This window comes from Camelus bactrianus, chromosome 2, assembly GCF_048773025.1.
Source record: "Camelus bactrianus isolate YW-2024 breed Bactrian camel chromosome 2, ASM4877302v1, whole genome shotgun sequence".
Classification (NCBI taxonomy): Eukaryota; Metazoa; Chordata; class Mammalia; order Artiodactyla; family Camelidae; genus Camelus; species Camelus bactrianus.
Genome location: NC_133540.1, coordinates 108,170,036 through 108,191,490, shown reverse-complemented (window position 1 = coordinate 108,191,490; position 21,455 = coordinate 108,170,036). Strand labels below are relative to the sequence as shown.

Sequence of the window (21,455 nt, the reverse complement as noted above, 5' to 3'; positions counted from 1 at the left end):
AAAACTACTTCATAGATGATGCCATGTACTTATTTCATCACATCAGTAGCCCCATGTCTTAGTTCAGGCTGCCATAACAAAATACCACAGACTGGGTGGCTTAAACAACAGAAACGATTTCTCCCAGTTCTGGAGGCTGAGAAGTCTAAGATTAAGGCACCAGCCTGGTGAGGGCTCTCTTCCTCGCTTGCAGATGGCCACCTTCTTGCTATGTCCTCAAACAGCCTTTCCTTGGTACTTTCTAATGGAAAGAAAGGGGATCTCTCTTGCTTCCTCTTCTTATAAAATCACTAATCCTATCATGAGGGCCCTAACTTCATAACCTAATCTAACCCTGATTACCTCCCAGAGGCCTCAACTTCAAATACCATCACTTTAGCAGTTCGAGCTTCAACATACGAAGAGGAGTTGGGGGATCAGCTTTCAGTCCATAACAGCCCATTTTTATTGCCTCTCTTTTTATGGTGTTAAGGTTGATTATTGGGTGTAGGTGTGATCAGCCTGATCCATTCGTTACAAGGTTTCCCATAAAGCTGTCACCTAATGATTTCAGCACCAATTATGTTTATTACCTAGATCCATTTTTTCACTTGGAGTTACAAAATGGTGTTCTAATTCTGTCACTCCTCTTGAACTCCATATCAGCTATTTGGTTACTCTGAAAAGGGAATATAGGGTAAATACTTGAGGGTTTTTTTTTCATTTTATTTACTAGTTTTCAGAATAATACGTTAGTTCCCTGACATCCTCCAAAAGTGACTGATGAGGTGCTTTTGTTTTTAATATCATTATGAGCTCATAGATTTTTAGCTTATTTGATATATTTTAATTCATTGCAGTTGATATTATTTTTGAGTCCCAGATTATTCCTTTACATTGAGTATTTTTTTTTCTGTCTGACACAATCCTATTTGTCTTTGAATCTTCCTTGCATTCAGGTACAAGATATTACAGATTTCATTTCTTGCCCCAGTCCTGGAACCAACCATTTCTCTAAAGGGTTCTGTATCTTTTTAGTGAAAAATATTAGTTACAGATTATAATTTGGGTCCTAAGAATATTCACTGCTACTGAGCTGATCATTGTTTCTAAGCTTTTTCAGTAAGAATGTTGACATTTTTATTGTGACACAAAAAATTAGTATTAATTTTCTAAAAGTATCTGAATTCGAAGCTGCAGGGGAATTATTAAAGAGAAGAAATTATTCTTTGGCTGTTCTCAAAAGGCTATTATTTAAAAAAAAATTTACTTGCTTTTCTCTGCACATCTGCAATATTTTCTAAGACCTACTTCCTCCAGGAAGCCAGAATCAAAACTTGCAGCAGTTCCCAGGAGTACATCCCCCACGTTCCCTCCCGAAGAGAGACTGGGACTCTGGTCCCAAATTCATAAATCCAGAAGGGCTCTGACTTGGTCAGTTTAGGTGTTCATTCCAGGATCAATCAACTGGTGGCCCCAGCGATGGAATATCATGCCTGGGTAAATTGGGTCAAATTCCCACCCCTAGACACTCTGGCCTCTGTGGCCATGGAGGTGCGGGTCCTCTAAGATACAGAAGTCCCACTGGAACCCCATGGTTGAGATGGAGGCTGGAGCATTTCTCAGAATAGTGGAAGGGATCAACATCAGACAAAACTATTGCTGTCCCTTGCAACTGTCAAATTTCTCTCCTCTCATTAGTTAGTATTTTTTAATGCTACACCACACATTTTGTAAAAATTTTGTTAAGATCAGGGACATGTAGTCTTTAAAATTAGTATATTTGTATTCTTAATCCATTACCAAGATTACTTCATTCAGACAAGTCCATTCTGAACTTCACTCCTGGATAATTTTTCTGAAGTCCAATTTTGAATCATCTTATTCTCCAGCTCCCATTGCTTCATTATTTATTCCCTGACCATCCTTCATGGATCACACACAGAGTCTGATATCCTTGGAGGTGATCCAGGCTAACCTCCATTTTACTGATAAGGAAACTGAGGTCCCAGAAGATATATATGACCAACCTAAAGACGCCCAAATAGAGAGGCAAAGAGCTAGGACTAAAACCAAAGTCTTTTTTACAGCCAAACCATCTTATTACACTCCTAGGTCAGTGGTCTGTGCTACAGCTAACCTGGCCACTTTGACCTGCGTAGTTCAGGGCTCCCTTCCTTTGTTTCTTCACTCTCACTGTTACCAGACCCAGAACACCCTCCCTCCTACACCCCTGCCCTTCAAACTCCCACTCACCATGTGGGACCCTCTTCGCATACCCCTTCCTATAAAGCTTTTCCTGAACTAGCCTCATTTAATCCTTATAACAACTTTGTGAGTTATGTCTTATTTTTATCCTCTTTGAGGTCCCAAGAGTGACCCGCTCTGGATCACACAGGTGATCTTTGACCTCAGACAGGCTGGCTCTTCCCCATATGGGCTTATTCACCCAAAGCCATGCCCAAAAGCCATCCAGATGACGAGCTCTGCCATTTCTCTTCCTTCCTCATAGCAGTGGCAAGATCAGAGGCAACAGATGGGTCAAAGCTTAGCTTTCTTGCACCGACAATGACCATGGTCAGCGGACTGTGTAGAAATTCTGCAGCCCGAGAGCCTCTGCACCCCACGGGCTCACAATCACCTCGTCTGTGCTCAAGTCTAGTGACCCTGTCCTTCTGCTAGTGCACAAAGGACTTCTGAACTACTTCTTAGACTTCCCCTGGGTGTTGCTCTGTCCCTAATGAGTTTCCTTCCTTTTCCAGTGGCTTTTCTCACTACATCACTAATATGACAAGAGGGCAGTGCTGTTCTGTTCAGTGTTCTTCCTCTTGGTTGAGCTCCAGTTGGGTTCTTGGCTCACCTCTTTTTTATAGACATGAGACACTTAAGCCTCTTAATCTTGTCAGTAATTATTTCTACTAACTAAAGCTAACACATTTTCATCCTCTCATATAGTAAATAATTTTCCTGATCAATACCACCCAACAGGGGAGTGATTTATGGAGGTGACTTTACGATGACCCTCAAATCTGAATTTCCAGACCAGAGTCCTCTCCAGAACGTCATATTTCCAGCTGCCTGTCCTCTTCTGGGATCCTCTGGCCATACTTTTGTCTTCATTTTTGATTACACTTAGCCTTGTGTACAAACACATTTCCTCAGGAAGCCCTGGAAATGAGGTGCTCAGCTGCACAGTTTGTATGAGGCCCAGGATGTTATTCTGTCACAGTCACTTAAGAAAGTTTTTATTGAAACATCCAAGAAGCATATTCTCTCTGTGTGTGAAAAAAAGAATACTACTACAGCATTTTGATATAAAAAGCTATAGCTTCTAAGGATGGATTTTTTATAATTTTTTTCTTTTGGGGGGTAATTAGGTTTATGTATTCATTTATTTTAATTTTTTTTTTTAATGGAGGTACTGGGGATTGAACCCAGGACCTCGTGCCTGGTAAGCATGCACTCTACCACTGAGCTATACCCTCCGCCCTATAGCTTCTAAGGATGAGTTTTCATTACTGGAGACTATAAATGAATGAAGACAGACCCTGAGCTTACATCATGTTTCAGGCACTTGACTCTAGGTATTTTTACATATTTTTAAAATTCCACCTCCTCAGCAGATTATTTGTCCTCCCCCCCCCCCCTTTCTAGGTTTAAGATGCTGAACTTACTGTTTCTTTCTCTTCCTAAACAGGTTGGTCAGGCCAAAGATGAGCTGCTGACCAGTCAACTGATAGACCACCTTATGGGGGAGAGTGATGGCATGCCTAAGGTACTAAGGTGTTTTCTCCACTGGGGTATTTAAGTATCTTAGTAACAGTTTTACTTTGTTCTGCTGTGTTTTTATTTATTACAGATTTTGCATCATAGACTTACAAAATTTTCTCTCTAGATGCAGCCTTAGGTCATCTGCACGGAACCTGCATTTTAGATACTGTGTACATTCATTCTTTGCACTTGGCCTTGCCCCCTGTGAATTAGCCATACCCCTCGGGGTATCAGTCCTTACCACTCACAGTTTTTATCAACTGTTATATTTATTTATTCTAGGAATCATGAACATGATTATTAGAATTATGAGTTAGCAGTAATCCCTAAAAATCAGTGTACTTTGTTCACATTTCAAAAATTATGGAAATTAATAAAAATCCTATCTACCATAAAACCCACTATAAAGTAGAAATTATTAAGAACATATTTGCAAAATATGTGATTCTCTGGGATTTTGTGCAGAGGTTGGTCTTCTCTTAGTCCTGATGAAGGCAGACTCCTTTGACAATGCCCTCAGAGCCTTTTTCCCCTTCTGCTTTGGTGTCTGCTTGTGAAGGAATTGGAGTACAGCTGACCTTTGAATGATATGGGTCTGAGCTGAGCAGGTCCGCTTATACATGGATTTTTTTCAATAGTGAATACTGTATACAATATTTACTGCATGATCCCAGGTTGGTTGAATCCGCAGATACAGAGGAAGTGTGGATACAGAAGGCTGACTATAAATTAAATACTAACTTTCAACTGTGTGGAGGGTCGGAGCCCCTAACCCTAGTGATGCTCAAAGGTCAACTGTAATTGATTTGTCTACAAAGTGCTGGAATGTCATAGCTGGAGTGGATTGTAGCCATCCTGATCCCTGAGTCCACTTCCTGTATTTTACAGATAAAGACACTGAGACCCAGGGAGGCTAAGTTAACCTGCAGAAGTGCACAGCACATTAAACTGTGCCAAACCCCCTCATCTTATGTCCACTGATTCAAATAATCAGAAAACCAGCCTCAACTATGTGAAATTGTTTAGAGTTGAAGAAAACAGGAATGGAAAGTGAGCCAAAAAAAATTTTATAGGCCAGAGAAATTTATGTAGGTGTAAAAATTTTTGAAATTTTGCCAAGTTAGTATATGGTATAAGAAACTTTCCATTTCAAGTACATGAGAACTCTGGGGAGTGGGGTTAGGAACACGGACTCTGAAGCCAGACCATTGTGGTTCAGATCCTGGCTCTGGAAAGGTCCTGGGGTGTTTCAGTTTCTCATCAATGAAATTAGTATATAATCATACCTTTGTCCTGGAGGATTTAAACAAGTTATTTCTTAAGTATTTAGAATACTACCTGGCACATGCTAAACCCTGAATAGTTGATACTTGATAAATAATTCTTTATTCATTGGCTTTTTAAAAATAGTATCAACACTTAGTTACTAGAAAGTGAATGTGATTCTAACTAAAAGGCAAATTTTTAGGTGTTTCTCCCCTTAGCTAATGAAGAAAGTGATGTTTCTCTAATGATTTGTGTGTCAGGATGCCAAGTACCTGTTCCGCCTGTACATGGCCCTGGAGCAGTACCGAGAAGCCGCCCGCACCGCCATCATCATCGCCAGGGAAGAGCAGTCTGCAGGTGGGGTTCATGCTCTTCTCCCCAACATTCATGCTTTTCTCCCCAAACAGATAGTAGAATCGAGCTCCAGCTCGTTCTCTGCCTGGTTCTAATCTAGGCTTGCTTTGAACGCAGAAGACTAGGGGGATGGCCATTTCTAGGTTTCAGAGAAGGAAAATAATTCACCACCACAGGAGGACGTAGAACAACTCCACTGAGGGCTTCTCAGGTTAGGAGCTAGTTCCTCTCCTCCTCCGTGGCCTCGGTTTCTGTCTCCTGGATGACGACCCTGACCTCTCCAGCCTGCAGCGCACCCCCACCCACCCGCCCCCACTTGCACAGCACTTTTCCATCCATCCCAGGTATTTGGCTTTAAGAATATAGAAGATACTAGAAGATGGAAGACAACGTGGTGGTATTATTAATCTTGTTCTTTATAACATGCACGGGCTATTTATCGAGTCTCTAGAATGGTTCTGTTCACTTCTATGATCTGTAAATATCTCTTGAAAAAGTCAGAGAATTAGTCTGATAGCTTCACTAATTTTCGCAAGCTGATTCTTTTAGATATTCATTAAGTGTGGAATAGTTTTGGAAAATGTGGAATGAAATAAGTCATTCTTTATTCAGCTATGTTTATCTAACACCTACCACCTCTCAGACATGTGGTAGGAGCTCAGGACTCAGCGGACTGAGCCGTGGTCCTGCCCTCAAGGATTCTGGACGTGATGGGAAAGACAGAAGTAAATCCATGTTGCTATACAGGGTGAGAAGTGCCAGAGTAGAAAGAAATACATTAGAAAGTCACCAGGAAAGGGGATCCACCCCATCCTGAGGGTTGGAGGTGGGGAAGGTGGAGGATGGAGGTGAGACCAGACAACGAGAGCTTCAGCTGAGCTGAAAGGATGAGCCAGCAGGAGCTGAGGGAGAAGGGGGTGTGCGGGGAAAGAACACACATGCTTGGAGGGACGTTGCGACACTGACTGTGACTGAGCAGGAGGGGAGGCAAAAGGTAAGGTTAGAAAGGTAGACAGGCAGTCCTGAAGCTCAAGTCCTCTGCTCTGAAGTTCGCACTTGATCCCTATGGCCATGGGAGGGTTTTATTGAGGGGTGTAACCTTGAGGTCTGGGGGCCTCAGGCAAGGCTTGAGTGTGTACAAGAACACTCCGACATCAGATGGAGGCAGACGAAGTTCAGAAGGAATACTGATTGGTACACTCACTAACTGCAGAGAGATGTCAAGAAGCACTGACAGTGGGCCTGCGGGAGGAGCTGAATTTGGGAGACTTAGGAGGTAGACTCAGAACTCGAGGACCAGTTGAACTTTGGGCCAAATGGGTGCCCTGAGAAAGAGTGAGCTGTCTAGGCCAACGCCATCATTTTCTCCCTGAGGGACTGTCAATTACAGCAGGAAAACTACCAAGTTACTTTATATAAGAAATTATTAAGATATTGCTAGTAACACGATTAACAAAATCCACCTGTAAAATGGGGGCCCACAGAAAGTCCTCAGATTTCCTCCTTTGCAGTAATGTCATCTTACTACCTCTTTTCAAGGAAACTATCGGAATGCGCACGACGTTCTCTTCAGCATGTATGCAGAACTTAAATCCCAGAAGATCAAAATTCCCTCTGAGATGGCCACCAACCTCATGATTCTGCACAGTTACATACTAGTGAAGGTGAGGCCCTTCGTGCGACTTGGCACATCATCTGCCAGGTGTGTTCATCCCCTGATGGGCTTTCCTCTGGGCCCCTCTCCAGTGGACTAGAGCCATTTCCTGGATCTCTGTATTGTTAAATAAAAAAACCAAGATACAATATGCCAAAAAAAAAAAAATACTAGCAAAAGTAGTTTCCTAAAGGGATCGTGGCGTGGGGCAGAGGAGGCGTGGCGCCAAACCCAGTCAGGGGAGACGGGGGAGAGCAGGTTTCTCCGTATAGTGTATCTTTTTACATTGTTTTGATTTTGAAGCATATAAATGTATTACCTGGTCAAAAAAAGATTTATTTAAAACATTTTTGTTTTAAATAATAAAACCAGAGCTTCCTAGTTTATTAATTCTAAGATGGTGGATTATTACATAATTCCACTGTGTTTTCATACTATTTAGTTTCCATCTCAATATAAAAATAATACATATTCACTGAGAAAAAAAGTCTAATGAAAAAATAATATGCCCTTTGTCCATCAGCAGATATAACAGTTGTTAATACTATGTTATATATATCCTCCATACTTCTAAAATACATGTGTGCACTCTTTATTAATTTTTTTACCACATTAGGATTATATTTATGTCCGGTTGTCTATTGCATTTTTTAATCAGTAATTTTCAATAAAAAACAAAATAGAGCATGTGAACCTGAAATACTTCTATGTACAATTTACATAAACTATAAAATGTTACATAAATATTTATATATACACACATATCTTTGTAAAGATACAGGCAGATTCTAACTTACATATTTTCCAAATTTTCATTTATGTCAAAGTACATCTTCCCATATTAATGCTAAGTTGGTTTTCAGGCCAGTCCACAAGAGCGTATTTAATTTTGAAGCTTCCGAGGTTACAGCCATCACATTATGAGTGACTTAGATCCTAATTCTGGTCTAAAACAGCACTGGCCAGTGAGCTTTCTGCAGTAATACGAGTGTTCTGTATCCACTAGCCTGGCTATGGAGCACTTGAAATACAGATAGTGCAACTGATAAACTAAATTTTAAATTTTATATAATCTTAATTTTTAAATTTAAACAGCCACACCTGACTAGTGGCTACCTATCATATTGGGCCCCAAGGGCCTGTAGTATTGATGGTAAGGGAAAATTTAGAATTCCAACTTGCAAATACTCTTGTACCGAAAGGACTACAAAGGGGGAGGGAGGTCTTCCTCAGCTTCAGACACGAGGGGTGGTGCCCACGTGCTGGGGGCTCAGAATCCAGCAAAATGGAGCCTTTAGGGGAGAAATAAGTCGATGGAAGACGGGAACAAAAGTAAGGATTCCTGTAAGAAGCCTCCAGGACCAGGGCTTCCTTCCACCATAAGCCAAAGGGGTGGTTCTCAATCCTTTTTCTTTCCCTCCGGCCCTAAGAGCTGGCCCATCTTCTCCATTGGACCAGACATCCTCCTCCCTCCCTCTGAAGAGCACTCATGGGGCTTTTCCCCTCTGCTCTAGTCTCTTATTCGAGCACCAACACTTTCAAGATTTTTAACTATTTGTGGTATCAAAAGGAAAGCTATGAGACGTTACCAGGTAAGAACTAATTGAGATAAAAATGCCAGAGGCATCTTTGAAACCAAGACCTGGAGAAAGGCATCCACATTTCAAGGGAAATGGAGGCCCGGCTTTGGTGGATGCTTCCTCCCCAGAGCTGGGACAGGGACCTGGGCTGAAGGACAGCCTGGGACCTTTGCATGTGGAGGGCTGAACTGGGCAGTCGGAGGCCCAGGGGAGTCGGTGGAGGGCAGGGGAGGACAAGCAGCAGGGGCTGCCCTTCCCTGTCTTTAGATTCAGTTAATACGTAGTACATCATAGTGCGCAGTAAATTATGCCATCATCCATCTGCTCAGACCTGATGCCTGGGAGTTACTCTGTACTCACCCTTCACATTGTCACAAATACCATCAGTTCTGACTCCAAGTCTATCTGCTTCTCTACCCCCCACTCTACCCCCGCTCTCCTCTCACCTGGACGACGGCAGTGACGTCGTGGCCTGGCCCTGCCAACTCTCCAGCCTCACACCATCCCAAGTGGACCTCCTCCTTGCATCTCACATCCTACTCTACCTAATCCCAGGCCCCTCCAGCCGGGGTTGCCTCTTTCCTTTCCCACAAGCAGCGCCCTCTTCCTGTAACAACTCATCCTCTCTCCTCTGCCTGACTAGCTCAGTTTTCAGGTCACACAACTTGGTAAAGTTCATGTTGTTAATCCCGCAATCATGGCCACTGTGATGGACCAAGGATTCGAACTCACGTCGAGTGGTCTAGGGCAAAGTGAAAAGCAGGTGGTAGAGTAGGGGTGAGCCTGGTGAGGTCGTGGTGCGAGGCAGCAGCTTCTGGGAGGAGAGAAGTAAGGGAGAAACCCCGAACGGCCTTAGCCAGGGAAGGCTGCAGGGGTCCTGTGACCACCCTGTTCAGGGTCACAGTCAAGGAGTTGTTTATTTGGGGGAATAAAGCATGAATTAGGGTTAATCAAGGTCTCTAAGATGAGTAAAATTTGCTTATTTCAGATTCATGTTAAAAATGGAGATCACATGAAAGGGGCACGCATGCTCATCCGCGTGGCCAACAACATCAGCAAATTCCCGTCACGTGAGTACCGAGAAGGGCCCCTGGGCCACACCTGTGCCCGAGCGTAGCCTGAGGAGCTCTGTCCTCACCAGCTCTGCAGCCACTCTTCTCCACACTATCAACTCAGTCAGTCCTTACAACCCATGAAGTGGTATAACCAGGGCCCCCAAGAACACCCCAGGTTTGATAACTCACTAGGAGGACTCACACAACTCAACATATAGTAGTCTAGAGCTAAGGCTTTTTACAGGGAAAGGATACAAAGCAAAATCGGCAAAGGGGAGAAGCCCTGGGGTGGGGTCTGGAGGACAGATGCAAGCGTCCAAGAGTCCTCCCAGACCAGCCACACAGGATGCACCCAACACCTCCCGCCAACATATGTAAGATGGCGTCCAGCAGGGCGCTCACAAGAGACTCAGTGCCTGGGTGTGGTCTTGGGGGCTGGTCATGGAGGCACCCCCTGCTTGGCATGTACCAAGTTGCCAGGTTCCCAGAAGGCAAGTGCTCAGCATAAACCACATTGTTCATACAAAGAGTTCAGGCACAGGGGTCCACTCTCCTCAGTTCTGGAAATGGCGGGAACTCTCCCCAAACCCAAGTTCCCAGGTGCCAGCCCAGGACCAACCTCTCAAGCAGGTCTTTCTAAGGCTAACTGTCTCAAGACTGCACACGTGTCCTATTATTCTTTACCCTATTTTACAGATAAGCAAACTGGGACAAAAAAGTGAGGTAACCTGGGCCCGAGATCATACTGCCGGCTAATATAGGTCTGACTGTGTTCTCAACCACTATAGGCCACTGCCTCTGAAAAAGGTCCCATTATTCTAAAAGACGTGTCATTATAGCACTCTTCAGTGATTCTATTTTGTCACATTCTACGATAGAGGTCAACAGATTTTTCTGAAAAATGTCAGATGTCAAATGTTCAGGGTTTGTGGGCTACATGGTCCCTGTCCCAACTATTCAACTCTGCTGTTTTGGTGTGAACCATAGGTAAATGAGCATGGCTGTGTTCCAACAGAACTTCATTCTTCTGGACACTAAAATTTAAACCTCATATAACTTTCACATGTCACAAAATTTTCTTTCCCTTTTGATATTTTTCAACCGTTTAAAAATATAAAAGCTTTCTTAGTTCACGGGCCATACAAAATCAGAGGGCCAAATTTGGTCCACAGGTCAACATTCACCAATCCCTGTTCTCTAAATGTGTTCTTTTTTGTTACATGGAAAAGACTGAAATAATTGTACACCGTGCTGGCAAAGGGTGAGATTGGACAGGCACTGTCGTGACTACTGGTGGGGGACATTGGTATGGCCTTTCTAGAAAGCAGTTTGGCAGTTTGTGCTAAGAGTGTTTTTGTTTGTTTGTTTTTTAAGTCCTGTTCTTTGAGCCAGTAATCCAACTTCTAGGTACTTGTGCTAGAAAAACAGGTGCATGCAGAGAGGTTAGTGCATGAAATTGTTAACCTCCTTCACCCATTCATCAGCAGCCCTGTCAAATGCAAAACTGTATCCCAGAGGCAGGGAAGGACGCACACAAAAGGCTACCTGGAGGGAGTGGGGGTCCTGGCGTTACAGGCAAAATACAGTATAATCAGGAAAGACAAGGTGATGAGCAGTTACCTGACTCCCCTGCTGTGCCTAAACAGGTCCTATCTGGTTAAGCAGGTCCTCATTAAACAGGTCCTGTCTGGTTCTGTTTAGATTTTGAGAGGAGCGAGCCTGCCTGCCCCGGAGCAGGGAGGGCATCACGCCAGCGGAGGCGACGTGCTCTCTCCGCAACTCAACTCCATTTGCATTGCAGACATCGTGCCCATCCTGACGTCGACCGTGATCGAGTGTCACAGGGCCGGCTTGAAGAAGTCTGCCTTCAGCTTTGCAGCTATGTTGATGAGGCCCGAGTACCGCAGCAAGCTAGATGCCAAGTACAAAAAGAAGATCGAGGCAATGGTCAGGTGGGCAGTGACAGCTGTTTCTACCATCTGATCCCACATTTCACAAGAGTATCTTTCAGAACATAGCTGCTGAAGTGTGGACTCAACAAGAACACAGATTGAGGGGGAGCAATTAGGACTGTACTCAGTGGCCAGCAGCAAGAAACCCAACGAGGGCTTAAACAGGTCAGGAGTTACTTGCCTCATATGCAAGGCATCGTAGCCCAGGGCTGGTTCTGCTGTCCTGATGCCACCAAGGACAGATTCCCTCCACCTTCCAGCTTTACCACCCAGAGCAGAGAAGTTTCCCCCTCGTGGCTGCATGGTTGCGGTTGTCTGCCGCGACTCGAGATACCAAGTCCCCATTCAATGCAGGAAGAAGTAGGGAAATTAAAAGACCACAAGGTCCTTGCCTTTTTAGTTAGGAAAGACACCAGCCCCTGGACTTGCATGCAGGGGCAGCTCTGGATGGCTGCTTCTAGCTGAGAAGCACATTGCTGAGGAGAAACAAAGTTCTGTTGGCAAGGAAGAAGGAAAGGGTGGCTATTAGGTAGGCAGCAAACAGTGCCTGCCAGAGAGGGCCAAAGAGTGACTTTTTAAAAAATTTATTTGTTGGGGGAGGGACTAGGTTTATCTATTTATTTTTAGTGGGAGTACTGGGGATTGAACCTAGGACGTTGTGCATGCTAAGCATGCACTCTACCACTTGAGCTATACCCTCCCCTCGAGAGTAACTATTTCTTGGTGTAAGAAACTTGGTAATTACAGTGCCTACTGCCAGAGGAGAGTTCGTTTCCAAACCCTGTGTAGCTCCTAAGGCACATCAGGCATGTCCTCACTTCAGAAAGTGGTGAAGCGGCCGGGTTTTCTACAGGAAAACCAGGGAACAGTAGCACTCGCGTTTGCAAAAGGAAAAATTCATTGCAGTCATGTAGTAATTCTGTACCACTACTGTTCCAGGTAGTGATGACATTCGGGGCACTTGTTAGTCCCGTTATGACCAGGGAACCCTCGTGTACCTGAATCTTGACCCAGAACTCTCATCTCAGCCACGGGAGATGGCTGCTCCCGGAGCACTGAAGGGAAGCAAGCGCTGCGTTTTTGTTAGCTGGGCTCATGGTAGAGAATCAAACCTGGACAGGGCTGCATGAGCACTTCCTTTTTTTTTATGATAAGCCAGAGTAGCTTCAGACCAAATCAGGCTGACCCAGCACACCTGCCAGCGGAGTGAAGCGGGGAAAGTGCTGGAGCACACGAAACCCCCCCACCCCCATTTCGTGCCACAGCAGTCTGGCTGCCGGCCTGGAAGAGGTGCTGGTTATTCTCTCCCTGCGCAAGAGGGCTCTGTAGCTATGAGGTCTGATACGGTACCTGCCAGCCACGTGTGGCTGTTTATATTTAAATTAATTAAAAGTGACTAAAATTTGAAACCTACTTCCTCGTACTGCCCGCATTTCAGGTGCTCTGAGCTCCACGTGGCTCGTGGCTGCCGCGCTGAGCGCACAGAATTAGAGCCCTGCCACTGTCACGGGAGGTTGTGCGGCACAGCTCCGGGCAGCCTTGGCCCCTTCAGCACACAGAGGGAGAGACAGGTGCGAGCTCGCTGCTCCGGGGCAAGGAAGACAGGAGACAGCCAGACCCGCCCATGTTTTCTGCCACACAGTGTACTGTGAACTCCAACTCCCAAAGGTGGCCTACACGATGCTACCGTCTGACCGGTCTTTATTCCTCTTCCCCTTCCCTGGGCTGCAGCCTGGGCCGATGGCGAGCTTGTTAAGTATCTGTAGTCTCAAAGAGTCTGAAGAAGTAAGTGCATTACATGTGATTCTCCCTCACAGGAGACCTGATACGTCTGAGACAGAAGAGGCCACAACCCCATGTCCATTCTGTGAATTTCTTCTACCAGAGTGTGAACTCCTCTGTCCTGGATGTAAAAATAACATCCCATATTGCATTGCAACAGTACGTTTGTCATCCTCTCCCTTTCTTGGCGTATGTCTATAACCATTCGAATGCTTGATGTGTGTCAATACTTTTTTTACTTCTGAATCTCTCTTCCCCCTCTAATTTCCTGCAACATTAGCATATAATTTCATGATCAGCAAGGTTGGAAGTTATATTCAAGGCATATAAAAATCTGAGTACCAGGAAGGCACTCGGGGCAGGGTGGCACACGCTTGGGGGTCAGACAGTCCTGGGTTTAGAGCCTCTTTCTGCCAGTTATTGGCTACATAACCTGATGTGGTTTGCTTTTTCCTTGCTAGGTCCATCCTTAACAATACTTGCCTAGTAAGATAAACTGCAGGTTGATGAGAGAACATGTATGAAACCTTAATACCACACCTGGCATGCTGCAGCACTTAATAAGTAGTGGTTTTTATTATAAACTTTAAGACCTATTATTAGAAAAATTTTAAGTATCAGATTATTTACTAATCACTAGGCTAATATAAGCTTTACTTTAAAGAAAGCAAAGTTAGGTAAGGATGTCACAATATTGAAGATTGTTCTTTTATACCTGAATCTGATAAATGAAACTTGGCTTTTGTCCTTTTGATGTCATCTTTCTGATCAACTAACCATCTATGTGAAGTATCAGTAGTTTCATAATTTAGCGGTCTTTTACCTGTGTAACTGTGTATTATAACTGAATAATGCTGAGAGTCTTAAACATAAAGATTAATTTTACTCTTCAACTTACTGTTTCCAGGGTCGACATATGCTGAAGGATGACTGGACAGTGTGTCCACATTGCGACTTCCCTGCTCTGTACTCAGAATTCAAGATGTAAGTGTGTATTGTTTCACTGAGTCATACAGATTTATCGGAAAATGGGCCTTTCATTCAGCCTCTTTTATTCTGAGGTCTCCTTATTTGTTCATGTTCCTAAAAAAATCTCTAAAGACCCAAGTTATCTTCTTGGAAGAATCTTCTATGACCTTTAAGAACATTTTACTTAAAGGGAAGGATCTTGCATGAGACTCAGTATTCCTAATTCTTAAATCTCATGGTGAACACGTACTAAGAGGTAGAAAGGAACAGTCGTTTTCCACATCACAATAACCAAAGGGAATACTGCATATTTAATCTACTCTGCCTTTCCTTCCCCAAACAGCATGTTAAATACTGAAAGCACATGTCCTATGTGTTCAGAAAGATTAAACTTTGCTCAACTGAAAAAAATCCCAGACTGTACCCCGTACCTGCGGACAGAGGTGGAGCAGTGAGTGGCAGGTGCAGGTAAGTGCCAAGCCGTCCACTCACCTTCCAGGACACGAGGTCCACAGGGTAGACACAGCTTTACAGTTCGTTTTGACACTGACTCTTTTTTGTGCGTCATGTAACTTGTCAGATTTGAACAAACAACACACCTTTGATGAACTTAAAAAAAAAAAAGCTAAAATGCAAGTTGTGGTCTCCATAGTGACAAAGGTCATTTGGCCAAGCAGCATCATGGATTCCAACCAGAACACATTTTATCCAATCACATGGACTTCTTTTTAATCAGTCCATTAAAACTACAGCCAGCTAATAACAATGGAGTTTTTTAAAGTTTTATAGTTCAGGAGAAAATACTGTAAAAATTTTTGCTTCCAGAGACTTGAAAAATCCCCATTTCTTTTCCTTTCCAAGTTTCATTTTTGTCTCACGGAAGCTGCACATATTCCTTCCACCCTCACTCCACTGGCAAGGATTTCCTCATACGGCAACACATACTGCAAGCGAGGAGGCAGGGAAATGTAGTCGATAGCCGGGAAGCCAAAAGCCCCTGCCAAAAACTCAGAAGAGTCTTTAATTAAAAGTAAAAAGGAGGATTAGTCCCTGACACAGCACTAAACCTAGATAAAATGAACTCTAGGTTTTCACATAAAACCTGTTCTTGCAGTCTTCCCTCCCTTGGTAGCTCTACCCAACCAGCTGGTCAGGATGGAAATCTGGACATTATCTTTGATTGATGCTACCCTCACCACCCATCACCCAGTCCATGGGCAAGTCCTCTCAGTGTGCCTCCAGTGTACCTTGTTCCCTTCCTCTGGGGGCTTTTTATTGCACCTGCAAAAACAAAGAGTCTAAGAGACTCTGTATGAGCAGGCCCCAGCCTCCTCCTCTGCTCACCATGCTGCAGCCCCACTGGCCTTTTGGCTGTTCCTCGGAGATTCCAAACTGCTTCCTGCAGCACCCGCAATCTCTCCCACTCCCACCAGCAGCCTACAGGGGTTCCAGTTTCCCCACATCCCCACCAACAATTGATATTGTCTGCCTTTCTGAGTAGAGTCATCCCAGTAGATGTGAAGTGGTGTCTGTGGTTTTGATTTGCGTTTCTGTAATGATGATGTTGAACATCTTTTCATGTACTTGTTGGCCAGTGGTTGTTGAGTAGCGTGTTGTTGAATCTCCACATATTTGTGAATTTTCCAGTTTTCTTCTTGTAATTGATTTCTAGTTCCATACCATCGTGGTCAGAAAAGATGCCTGTTATGACTGTCTTCTAAATTTAGTAAGACTTGCTTTGTGGCCTTACCTGTGATCTGTCCTGGGGAATGTTCCATGTGTGCTTGAGAATAATGTGTATTCTGCTGCTTTTGGATGGAATGTTCTGTCAATGTCATGTTAAGTCCATCTGGTCTAACATGTATGTCACTTAAGACCAGTGTTTCCTTATTGATTTTATTTCAAATGAAAATCTATCCACTGATGAAAGTGGGGTAATAAAGTCCCCTACTATTATTGTATTGCTCTTTCTCCCTTGAAGTATATTAATACTTGCTCTATATATTTAGGTGTTCCTACGTTAGGTTCATAAATATTTACAAATGTTACATCCTCTTGTGGACTGACCCCTTTTCTTTATATAATGGTCTCTCTGTTCCTTATTACAGTCTTTGTTTTAAAGTCTATTTTGTCTGATGTAAGTAGGTATAGCTACTCAAGCTTTCTTCTGCTTTCCATTAGCATGGAATATTTTTTTCCATTCCTTCCCTTTCAGTCTGTGGGTCTCTTGTAGGCAGCACTTTGGTTTTTATTCATTCTGTCTTTTGATCAGAGAATTTATATTTAAAGTAATTATTGATAGAAAGGGACTTCCTGCCATTTTGTTAATTGTTTTCTGGCTGTTTTGTAATTCCTTTGTTCCTTCTTTTCTTGCTCCCTTCTCTTCCTTTGTTTTCTGTACTGGTACCCTTAGGTTTCTTTCTTATCATCTTTTGTCTACTATAGGTTTTGCTTTGTGGATACCATGAGGCTTATATAAATTGTATCATTAACAGTCTATTTGAAGTTGATAACAACTTAAGTTCAAATGCCTTCTAAAGCTCTCCATGTTTACTCTCCCCATCCACAGTTCTGTTTTTGATGTCACAATTTTTATCTTTTTGTTTATCCATTAACAAATCATTGTGATTATAGTTATTTTTTTATTTTTGCCTTTTAACTTTCATACTAGATTTATAAGTACCTACCATTATTCTGAATTTAATTATATATTTACCTTTACCATTGAGATTTACAATTTCATATATTTTCCTATTATTAATTAGTGCCCTTGTGTTTTAGCTTCAAGTCCTTTAACATTTCCTAAAAGGCCAGTCTAGTGGTGATGAACCCTCCTTAGCTTTTCCTTGTCTGGAAAACTCTTTCTCTTTCCTTCACAACTGAAGGGTGGCTTTGCCAGGTAGAGTATTCTTGGTTGGCAGAGGTTTTTTTTGTTTTTTCTCTTTCAGCACTTTGAATATATCAGACCCCTCTTCTAGACTGCAAAGTGTCTGCTGAAAAATCAGCTGATGGTCTTATGGGGGGTTCCATTGTACATAACAAGTTGTTTTCTTTTGCTGCTTTTAAGATTCTCCCTTGTCTTTAAATTTTGACAGTTTAATTATACTTGGTGTCTTGGTGTGAGCCTCTTTGTGTTCATCTTATTTGCAACTGTCTGGGCTTCCTGGATATAGACATGTTTCCTTCCCCAAGCTAGATAAGTTTTCAGCCATTATTTCTTCAAATGAGTTTCTTGCCCCTTTCTTTTTCCTTTGGGGCTCCTATAATGTGAATATTGGTCAGCTTGATGTTCTCCTGTAAGTCCCTTAGGCTGTAATCACTTTTTCATTCTTTTTTCTTGCTGTGCCGATTGGATGAGTTCCACTGCCCTGTTCACTACTGGTCCCTCTTTCGCTTCATGTAGTCTGCTGCTGAACCCCCCCTGTTGTATTTTTCAGTTCAGCTCTCCGATCTCAGTTTGGTATTTTCTTATTTTCTCTTTATTGAAAGTCTCTGTTCATGCATCATTCTCCTGACCTTGATGAGTGTCTTGATGACTCATTTGAACTCTTTTATCATCAGGTGAATCACTTATGTTTAACTTCTTTTTCTGAGGTTTTATCTTGTTCTTTCATTTGGAGCCTATCTCTCTGTTTCATCATTTTCCATGACGCTCTGTGGGTTCTATGCATTAGATAAAACAGCCACTTCTCCCAGTCTTGAAGGAGTGGTCTCATGTAGAAAATGAGCCTTATTTTTCTACCTTACCCTAGTTCTTGGTTGTCTGTCAAAACTTTGTGACTGTTTGAACAGCCACCTTGTTCTTAGTGGCTCCCTGTAGTTGAGGGTGTGCTAAGACCTGTCAGTGTTCCAAAAGGAGCATCTCAGCCAGCAGCTAGATGCAGGCTGCTGGAAAGCTGGACTCTCAGGCCACAATTATTAAGATAAGCAAATAGGCCTCTTTCATGGAAAGACTAGGCATTTCTGTCTCTTGCCTCTGCATTGAGTCCTAGGGGATAGTTGGTTAAGAACTGATTCTGTTTGTTTCTGTCCAGTAAGACCTGTGGACGTAAGCCCGGCTGGCCACCAGAGCCAGGTGACATCCAGGGGTGTTCCCTGGATGCAGCACCAGACTTGGACACAAGCTCCTTTCTGGAAGATACTGGCAACTTAGAGCAAGGCAGAGGGAGAGCACAGAGATGGCACTGCTGGCCTATGCTGTCTCTGGGTTATTTTCAGTTGGCTCCTAGATGTGTGTTAAATTAGAAGACTGCCCCTCAGGCCAAAACTCTGAAGATAAGCAGACAGGTCTCTTTCATAGAAAGACTGGATGCATTTCAACCTGCTACCTCTGCACTGGACCCTACCTGGAGGATTAGCCACCATGGGTCCAAACAACCCCATTTAGAACTGTTTCTTAGTTCACACTATCCTTGGAGAGCTTGTGGATACAAAGCCCAGCAGCTTTCTCAAGCTACAGGTTTGGAAGGCCTGTCTCTGAGGTAGAAGGCTTAAGTCGGAGACCAGATGTGGGGTCCAAACCCGTCACTCCTCGGGAGAAGCTGGGAGCTGTGATCCCCTCCCAGCTGTGGTATGACTGCACGGAGGGGCAGGAAAATGGAAAGATCATGTCAGCCTCTCCCACCCACCCTGATGTGGGCTTTTCCTTGTTTACTGGATGCATAGGAGTTGCTTGGCTATTTTCTAGATATTTCTCAGAGGGAATTATTCTGTACATAGCTGTAGATTCACTGTGTCTGTGGGAGGAGTACTTCAGGAGCCTCCTACATCACCATCTTGAACCAGAACCTATCTCAGTTTCTGGGTCAGTAGGGTAGGCATGGCTTAGCTGTGCCTTCTGTTCAGGGCCTGACAAGGCTGCAGTTGGCTGGAGCTGCATTCTCCTGAGGCTCAAAGTCTTCATCCAGACTATTTGTTTGTAGACTTTGATCAGAGGACTGAGGCCTTCAGCTCCTAAAGGCAGTCTGCAACTTTGACACGTGGCACTCCCTACAACAAGGAACTGTACTTCTTAAAAGTCCAGCAGAAGATTGGACTTCCACAGGGCTTATATGCAGATTTTGGCATAACCCCTTTTCAGGATCTTCTCCCTCACATTTTAGTAGCTCTGGCAGCCTCAGAGTGTTCTGACTCTCCCAGCTAGTAAGACTAAGACTTCACTGTTTAAGCTCTAGCCATCCTGTGCCTCGTGGACCTGCACTCAGGTGAAAAGGTATATAGAGATGAATCTCAGTAGATTTCTCTTCTTTGACGAATGATACCTTTCCAATTTCTACCTGCTTTTGGCTGCTCTTCAATGCCCTTCAATAGTTATTATATTTTATCCCAAATCTGTAACTATTATCAGTAGGAGGATTAATTTGCAACTTTGCTACTTCCAAAAACAGAATCTTGCTTGTTTTTGGTAATCTTACATGGACTCTCTCCAAACACTATCCCTGCATTAAAGCCGAGCCTTAGCCCACAGTATCATAGCTACCTGTAGGTAAGCTTCCGGGAGTCACGACTGTGCGTCGTCTTTTTAGAAAAGTTACTGCAAGTGTCTTATGACACAGGGACTACTGGTTGAAGCTATTGTTCACTGACTCCTTTTAGACAATCATTAAGTTTCAGGAAAATTTCTTCTCTACAGATTGCTTAGCACTAACTTTGCACCTGCCAGTAAGGTGGCTGTTACCATTCTCACTTTATAACAGAGGTTTGCCCACACAATTTTAATCAGTTAAAGGCGAAGTAAAACTCAGTTCTAATTACAGACTGGAAATTTCTCACTTGATTGCAGTGATCCTGCTGCACACTCCAAAAATGAGCAAAAAAACCATCTTTATTATGCTTGGCTTTAGTAGTAAATGCCAGTTATTACTTGAAACCCTTCTAAAAGCTTTTTTTTTTTTTTTTGCTTTTTTGCTTTTTTGTCATTTCTAGGTGTAATGTTCCTGAGAAGATAGCATTTTTCCACAGAAGGCTGTGTTTCTACCCATGGTAGATTTAGAGATGGTCCTTCCTGGATACAGAAAACAAAACAAAGGCGACCTTTCCAGGTCACCACTTTAACTTCTGTAGAGTGGCAAACAGAGACATATAACATGCTGTTTATTATACTTTGTATATTTCCTCTTCTGAGTCATACATATGCTACACTCTGCACTGTTACTATGACACAATTGTAAATATTCAGCTTTTTGATAACTTTTATATTTTGAAATATCTCCTTTAAAATAAACTTACTGATTAGATGTTTGTAATGTTTTCCCAGATTTAAAGACAAAAAGGAAGGTGGCTTTGAACCATATTGTGAAGGTGAGACAACACAGATGTTAACAGTGTTAAAAAGTCTGAAATGAGAGGGCTTACACAAATCAAGGCTATTTAGCAGAATCAGTCCTAGAATAAAAACATCAAAAATCAGTAACATCAGCATTTGAAAGAATGAATGAAACTATAAGCTTATGTCTCTTGAGTCATTATACTGCATATTATGGAATTCCTGTCACAAAATTAAATCATTTGACTTCCTCTGAAGATGTACATTAATCAAAATCTCCAAAGTGGCTGGAGGGTTCCCTCCCTGTACCACACACCCCATACTACACATATCAGTATATGCTTCTTTGCCATGCAAAGCCAATGTACCAAAGTCTGAGCAGCTGACAGAGTCACGTAGCCTAGCTCTGACTGTATCAGATGATATGACTGTACAGTACAGCCATCAGCTTCGCAAGCATTACAGAGGTACCTAGGAGCCTAGGGTACAATCCGAAGTGCCAATATATTTTATAGCATCCAAGTATCCATATGCATGATGCCTCCAGCTTTACGATCTGTTCTTCCCTCCCAAAGGCTGGCTAGAGGCCTTGGCCTTTCTAAGTGATAATACAAGTCATTATCATTAAATTTACCCTTAGTCTCCTTGTTTTCCATTATCACTGGAGGGATGTTGTAAGGTTACAGGAATAATAAGAGCCACAGGCACTTGGGATCTGTGGGGGTAAGCGCATTATATTTGGGGAGTTATGGGTCTCAGACACTCACTAATGAGCATAATGTTCCAGAACTTACATAGGAAGATACTCCTCCAAATACGTACAACAAT

At 43.1% G+C, this 21,455-nt stretch overlaps 1 protein-coding gene and 1 non-coding gene across 5 annotated transcripts in view; one reads left to right on the top strand and one right to left on the bottom strand.

The window, feature by feature from the left end:
• The window catches only part of WDR19 (WD repeat domain 19), a 76,952-nt gene that overhangs the window by 52,819 nt on the left and 2,678 nt on the right, over positions 1-21,455 (top strand). For 3 of the 4 annotated variants that reach the window (XM_010962667.3, XM_045522383.2, XM_074349085.1), the window contains 9 exons: positions 3,677-3,754; positions 5,277-5,373; positions 6,910-7,034; positions 9,593-9,674; positions 11,461-11,611; positions 13,429-13,552; positions 14,301-14,377; positions 14,706-14,830; positions 20,288-20,602. In XM_010962667.3, the coding sequence (XP_010960969.1) occupies positions 3,677-3,754; positions 5,277-5,373; positions 6,910-7,034; positions 9,593-9,674; positions 11,461-11,611; positions 13,429-13,552; positions 14,301-14,377; positions 14,706-14,817 (846 nt within the window). In that variant the 3' untranslated portion in view covers positions 14,818-14,830; positions 20,288-20,602. The other variant, XM_074349083.1, reaches the window with a different exon arrangement.
• On the bottom strand, positions 3,393-3,465 carry TRNAG-ACC (transfer RNA glycine (anticodon ACC)). Its single transcript has one exon. It is a non-coding gene; the product is annotated as a tRNA-Gly (tRNA).